The sequence below is a fragment of the Loxodonta africana genome, chromosome 10 (assembly GCF_030014295.1).
Source record: "Loxodonta africana isolate mLoxAfr1 chromosome 10, mLoxAfr1.hap2, whole genome shotgun sequence".
Lineage (NCBI taxonomy): Eukaryota > Metazoa > Chordata > Mammalia > Proboscidea > Elephantidae > Loxodonta > Loxodonta africana.
Genome location: NC_087351.1, coordinates 43,479,801 through 43,486,732, shown reverse-complemented (window position 1 = coordinate 43,486,732; position 6,932 = coordinate 43,479,801). Strand labels below are relative to the sequence as shown.

Here is a 6,932-nt window from a genome sequence, read left to right as displayed (position 1 = left end):
AAACTGCTTTTGGTCCAGTCCGGTTGAGCTGACCTTCCCTGTATTGAGTATTGTCCTTCCCTTCAACTAGAGTAGCTCTTATCTACTAACTAATCAGTAAATGACAAGAGGGTATTTTTTAATCAGTGCCTTAGCACCTGAAAAGAGCTTATTAACCTTAAATAGAATGTTTTTGTTTACGAGTTTTTAAAATCTACTCTTAAAATGGAGAAATGATTTGAAGTACTCGTCTCTCTACTTCCACCTCTAAACCAGTACATCCCACAAAAACAGGAACTGGAAAAGAGCGAAAAAGCCCTCAACAAATATTTAAATAGTAGGTTTGAGGTTGGGCAGTAGCCATCTGCAAGGAGAAAGGCAGATGAACTGAAGGCAAACTGTCACTGATTTTGCCTCTGTCCTAGAGGGAAGATTGCTGATGTAGAGTGGCTCTGACCTGCCTAGAACCATCTGCCATGAAGACAGCTCTAAGGTAAGATTCCCTGGGCTAGCAGGTTTATCATCTGAATAAATCCTCTAGGTTTACTCCAGATCAGCTTCCCAAGGTTCTGTGACCCTCATACCAGTTTGGTGTCCCCAACAAAGTGGAGTCTTCCTGAAAGCTGCTTGTGCCAAAGATATCACTATAGCCAGGCCTTAAAACGGCTCTAAATTTGAAAGCTTCTGCTCCAGCCGATGGATGTTTAGATTTTTCAGAAATCCCTGGAGAGTATAAGATACTCTAGAATTCAATAGACACACTTTGGGGAGGAAAGAAATGGCCTGCAATGATAAAAGGGCAAAATGAGTTCTTCATGGCCTTAAAACATTGTAACTAGTTGAATGAAATAATGCACAAAAACTTATTGAGCACTCACTATATGCCATGTAGGGAGCTAAGTGATATAAATGTATTATCTCATTTGATCGTCATAAAATGCATCGGGGTTTAGAAGGTGAAAGAGACTCAAAGAGCTAAGTTCAAAGTCACAGAGCTGCACAGTGGGAGAGGTAGAACCCAAACCTAGGTCTGTGGGATGCCAGAGACTGAGTTCTGATTCACTACTTATACTCAAGTACCTTAAAACTATTTTAAAAGATTCTTAAGGATAAAGAAATCTCCTGGTCGTGTGCAATAAATTGAAGTTCCTAGGAAACTTTTTGATATTCAGAACCACTATCAATATTGATGGAAGAAGTGTTACTCTTATTTTACATTATTTTCGATGCCCTTCTAGAGCTCAAACACACAATTAAAAAAAAAAAATCCTGTAATTCAGGTACCCAGTTTTTCATGTGCACATACACAAAGAGGCCACATCCCCCCCCCACAGACACACAAATGCCGCACATAAACACACTCCACAGATTAACATACACGGACCCCAGACACACACATACAGGACCACATGCCTTACACAAGAGGCCATACACAAATACAGACATACACACGCATAAATACGCCACAGATACACACACATACCCCAGAGATATACATACACACCACAGAGACACACACAGAGACCATATACCCACAGAGATGGACACACAAATGTATCACAGATTCACAGTGAGAGAACACAGACACATAAGTACCACACACACACCACAGACTCTGATACCATACATACTGCACAGAGAGAAACACAGGGACCCTAGATACACACACAAATACACCACAGGTACACAGACCACACACGATATAAGAAATTCTCCAGGGGTTGTGTTTCTCTTTCTTTGTTCATGCTCCAGTATCCAGTTTCTCTCACATTTACTATCTCATTCATATCTCACCTCCTGCTACAGGTCTCTTCTCTCCATCCCATTCTATCCCAGAGAACACAGGCCCTTTTCCATTGATTCCCTAGCAACCACCCATATAAGACCTTTGTTAATGATAAAGGACAGTACCTTATATCAAAACAGAGCAAATGGACTAATATCAAATATTAGACATTCCTAGTTTTAAGTCCTCTTTTGCATCTCAGAACATCTCATTAATCCTTTCTCTCCTTCAGGACTTCTAATCTCCTGCCGTGTTTCCTGTGTCCCCCCTCTTAAGACAATCCTCGGTCCTCCTGCCTCTACTCCTGCCCTAGGACCTTTGCACAGCCTCTTTCTCAGATCTTTTACTCGCCATTGCCTATCCATTCCACACCTGCAGACTTTACTTCTTATTCCCAAAGCAAACTACTAAAATATTTTCCTGAAAAGAGAACATTTTTGCAGCTCCTTAGAAGGCAGAATTAACGTAAGGCACGTGCGTCTTTAAATAGCAATTATTTAATTTCTTCTCTATATACATTCTTAGGAGTCCCTGGGTGGCACAAATAGTTAAGCACTCAATTATTAGCTGAAAGGTTGGCGGTTCGAATCCACCCAGAGGCAGCTCAGAAGACAGGCCCAGCAATTTGCTTCCAAAAGGCCACAACCTTAAAAACCCTATGGAGGACAGTTCTACTCTGACACACATGAATGGAGTCTCCATGAGTTGAAATTAACTAGCCAGCAACTAACAACAACAACGATATATTCTTAGAATGTTTTTACTTAGTGGGGGAAAATATACACTGCTCTATCCAATTTATCAAAAACCAATTGTTGATATGACTTTGTTATAATATCTCATATAATAGCTATTTTCTGAAACATTCTCCAGTTTATATTTCAGTACTATAGAAACCATTACTCAATATAATCAAGAAATGGGATGTTCTGGATAATCAAATATTCTGATTCATGGAGCATAATCAAAACACTCCACACAAGTTAGAATTTTCGAAGTAACATGAAACAATAGTGGGATTCCCCACCTGCCACAAGGGAAGCATGATGGGGAATGCAGATGCATAAGAAATTTAACTCTTCTAAGCCTCACTGTCTCCTCTGTTTAAATATTCACCTCAGGCTTTTTGAGAAATAAGAGAGATTGTTTTTATATTAACCCCCTGGCATAGAACACCAAAAAAAAAAAAACAAAAAACCATTGCTATCGAATTGATTCCAACTCATAGGGACCGTACAGAACAGAGTATAACTGCACCATAGAGTTTCCAAGGAGCACCTGGTGGATTTGAACTGCTGACCTTTTGGTTAGCAGCCATAGCTTTTACCCACTACACTACCAGGGTTTTGGAGCATATAACATGTACTGGATAAACGTGAGTTCTTTGACTTTTCTCCCATTCCTTCCTTACCCAAGTCAGAAAGAACTACTACCATATCTACAATATACTTCTTTCATGGACAATTCTGGTGACACTTGACACTGTGAAGTGCTGAGAATTACAATACCAGATAATAAAAAACAAAAACAAATAAACCCAGTGCCGTGGAGTCAATTCTGACTCATAGTGACCCTATATGACAGAGTAGAACTGCCCCAACCCCTCGGTTAGCAGCCGTAGCACTTAACCACTACGCCACCATACAAGAGCATTTTCTACATATTGTTAGTCCATATGAGAAATCTAATTATAACTCCCCACAGTTACTAATTTGCAAGAGTTGTTGTTATTTTTATTATTCAAATTAATTCATTAGCAACATTTACACTGACCAAGTCTTAATCAAGTAAAGCTGATTCTACATTGCTAAGAAGTTGTCCTGTCAAAAAAGGTCAGAATCCTCATTCATGTCTACACGGAATATTTTAGTTTTTTTTTTTTTTTAAGTTAATGGCTTAGCAATTGTCAAAATGTCCCAAACTGTATTTCTCTTTTACATTAATTTCCTCTGTATTATTTCTGGTTTTGATGATCGGATTAATCTGATCTTAATTCCTTATATAACATGAAAGTATGGACCTTAGAAAAAACAGTATTTCATTCGTGTTATTGTGGAAATATTACATTTGGCATTGTTAAAATATTGTGATTTGGGCTACTACTAAGCAAAAATTACTGTTTTAATCTCTACATTTAATCTTTTTTTGCTTGTTTTTTGTTATTTTCACTGTTTCTCACCACACAGGAAGTTATGGATCTGATCAACTCTACTGATCACCTGATCAAGGTATCTACTTTAGTAAGAAACAGCACTCACTTTTTAGCTGCTGCTTCAAAAACCCGTCTGATCATTGCCCTTCCTTTGTTCATATCCTTTATAATCGGTACCATCACCAACGGCCTCTATCTATGGGTGCTAAAATTCAAAATGAAAAAGACTGTCAATACACTCTTATTTTTTCATCTTATTCTCTCATATTTTATTTCAACATTGATTCTGCCATTTATGGCTACCTCCTACATTCAGGACAATCACTGGAATTTTGGAACTGCCATGTGCAAGGTCTTCAATGGCACTTTATCTCTGGGAATGTATGCCTCTGTATTCCTCCTCGCAGCCATCAGTCTGGATCGTTATCTTCTCACTCTTCAGCCGGTGTGGTCACAGCAGCACCGAACCCCACGCTGGGCTTCCAACATCATCTTGGGAGTCTGGATCTCTGCCACTGCCCTCAGCGTTCCCTTTTTGGTTTTCAGGGAGACATATGATGACCACAAAGGAAGAGTGATCTGCCAAAATAACTACGCTGTGTCTACTAACTGGGAAAGCAAAGAGATGCAAGCATTGAGGGAACAGATTCATGTAGCCTGTTTTATCAGCCGCTTCCTTCTGGGCTTCCTTCTGCCCTTCTTAATCATTGTCTTTTGTTATGGGAGAATAGCCCACAAGATAAAACAGAGGGGCTTGGTTAAATCCAGCAAGCCCTTCAAAGTCATGATGACTGCCATTATCTCTTTCTTTGTGTGCTGGATGCCCTACCATGTACTTCAGGGCTTAATTCTCACTAAGAACCAGTCAGTATTTTTACAGTTGACTCTGATACTTACAGTGATAACCACTTCCTTCAATACTGTCTTTTCTCCCACACTCTACCTGTTTATTGGGGAGAAGTTCAAAAAGGTTTTCAAAAAGTCCATTCTTGCCCTGTTTGAGTCAACATTCAGTGAGGATTCTTCTGCAGAAAGGACACAAAACCTAAATTCAGGAGCTGAAATTTAAACTTTGGACTCTTAAGAAAACATGGACTTTGTGTTAATTATACCATAAGAGACATGCCCCATGCTTTTTTTTTTTAATCAAAAATTTGCTGTAATAGACATCTAAGCTGTACTCTGATTAGATCTATGAATATTAAACAGGGCTGTAAGAAAGCAAGCAATAAGTGATGTTGTAAATGTGATTCTTAATCTTTGATTTATGAGGCTATAGGAATATCTTTCATAAATGCCAAGAGTATCCATGGACCTGAATTTTCTGTCAATGAATCTTCTAGCAAATACACATTCGAACAGAGCTCCCTCTTTATTTAGATAACACCTAAATTATTTAACTAGTGTGAACAAAATTTAACATGGATATGACAAGGCACTCATCTTGTCATATCAATGTTAAAGTATAAAGACATTTATACCTTAATGTCTTAAGTGTAAGACTTTTTAAAAAATAATACTTTATTGTGTTTTTGGTGAAAGTTTACACAGCAAATTACGTTCCCATTTAACAACTACTACACAAATTGTTTAGTGACATGGGTTACATTTTTCCCAACGTATGAACATTCTCATGTTTAGTTTCTGGATGTTTAGTTCTCAGTAACCTGGTTTCCTTGTCCCCTTGCCCTTTCATCTTTGCCTTAGAGTACTTGTTGATCATTTGATCTCATATAGATGATTTTTTAAAGTGCACAGGGCTCACTGGTAATATTCTTTATGAGCCAATCTGTTATTTAGTTAAAAGGTGACCTCAGAGGGTTATCTAGTTCAACGTTTATGAAGTATCTCAGAGCAATAGTCTCAGAGTCTTCTTGTCTCAACTGGTCCAGTAAAACTGGACTTTTTAAGAATTTTAGTTCAGTTCCACATTTTTCCCTCCTTCAATCAGGATCCATCTATTGTGGCCCTGCTCAGAATGGTCATTAATGGTATCGGGCACCATCTAGTTCTTCCAGTCTCAGGGTAGAGAGGCTGCGGTTTGTGTAGACTATTAGTCCCATAGACTAATCTCTTCTCTGGGTCTTTGGTTTCTTTTTTCTCTTTTGCTCCAGATGAGAAAAGACCAATAGCTGTATCTTAGATGTCTGCTCGAAAGCTCTTAAGACCCCAGACACTACAAGTATAAAGACATTCTTAAAGCCTCTTTTCAATACCTATAGATTAAACTGTCTTGGAAATGCAGGATTATGACAATTAGAATGTTTAAGGATTTGCCTGGGTAATATCATAGTATATTTAATTTTAGAATAGCAATAACTATTAGTATGGCTTCCCTGGTTTTCAAGTTTTGCTTCAAGCTTTTTGTAATACATTGTAGCACCTAAGTTATGGGAGACCGCAGCATCACTCATCTGCTACCCTTTATTTAAGGTCATCCTATATAGTTTTTTATATAGTTAGTTCAAATGATACAGCATGGAGATATTTAGGCCACAATCCACATTCAGTCCCTAAATGTGCCAGCTGGCTTTGCACAAACCATTTTTAACCATAGGCATATATCCTAGCCAGCAATCCCCAAAATAACCCCAAAATAGATGATATTAATTACAAGCAGTGTTATGGATTGAATTACGTTCCCCCAAAATATATGTTGCAATCCTAATCCCTATATTTGTGGATGTAATCTGATCTAATGTAATGTAATCACCTTCCATAATGCAACTGAATGCAATTTAATCAATTAGTTGAGGTCATACCAGTGTAGCGTGAATCAAAAACCCAGTTGCTTCTCAATTACATTAAGAGCAGCATAGACACAGGGACGTGCACACACACATAGAGAAATACAGAGGCCATGTGAAGATCCTCTACAAAGGAAGCAAGGATTGACAACAGACACCAGAAATTAGGAGAGGGGCTTTACAAAGGAATCAACACAGCCAAGACCCCTGATTTGGACTTTTAACCGCCAGAAGTGTGAGAAAATAAGTTTCTGTTCTTTAAAGCCAC

At 38.4% G+C, this 6,932-nt stretch overlaps 1 protein-coding gene across 1 annotated transcript; it reads left to right on the top strand.

Annotated features, from left to right (window-relative positions):
* Positions 1–344: 344 nt before the first annotated feature.
* GPR33 (G protein-coupled receptor 33) lies at positions 345–6,462 on the top strand. Its single transcript, XM_003408449.3, has 2 exons — positions 345–472; positions 3,952–6,462. The coding sequence occupies exon 2, from the start codon at positions 3,958–3,960 to the stop codon at positions 4,984–4,986; it is 1,029 nt and encodes a 342-aa protein (XP_003408497.1). The 5' UTR covers positions 345–472; positions 3,952–3,957; the 3' UTR covers positions 4,987–6,462.
* The last annotated feature ends 470 nt before the right edge of the window (positions 6,463–6,932 follow it).